General features: G+C 42.7%; 1 protein-coding gene across 1 annotated transcript in view; it reads right to left on the bottom strand.

The window, feature by feature from the left end:
* LOC118339206 (endoribonuclease YbeY-like) overlaps positions 1-323 on the bottom strand; it is a 2,286-nt gene that overhangs the window by 1,787 nt on the left and 176 nt on the right. The window contains exon 2 of the mRNA XM_035676773.1: positions 162-293. Within this exon, the coding sequence (XP_035532666.1) occupies positions 162-293 (132 nt within the window). The remainder of the gene's footprint in view (positions 1-161; positions 294-323) is intronic.

The raw sequence follows: 323 nt of genomic DNA, 5'->3' as shown, positions 1-323 counted from the left end.
ATTAAACTAAAACTACTAAACCACTGCAAATGTTACTGCAAATGCAAAGCAGTTTTATATAAATGCATACAATAATTTATCACATTCACCGATTCATCAATGTGCAAGTAAATAAACACAAACAACTAATGTTTTGTGTGAGATCTTGTGCAGATACTCACAGTGAGGGCTCCGTGCAGGTCCAAGGAGTCCCTCTGACACTGCTTCATCACGAACTCCACACCCAAGAAAATGTCCCCAAGGTTCAGCTCATCTCTGTGGAGGGGGCAAGGCAGCTTACCAGGTCTCAGGTCCTGCAGACACCAACAAGTTCATCCAAAGTG

The sequence above is a fragment of the Morone saxatilis genome, unplaced genomic scaffold, assembly GCF_004916995.1.
Source record: "Morone saxatilis isolate NCDOM2014 unplaced genomic scaffold, NCSU_SB_2.0 Contig5, whole genome shotgun sequence".
Taxonomy (NCBI): Eukaryota; Metazoa; Chordata; class Actinopteri; family Moronidae; genus Morone; species Morone saxatilis.
This window is presented reverse-complemented; position numbering and strand designations above follow the sequence as displayed.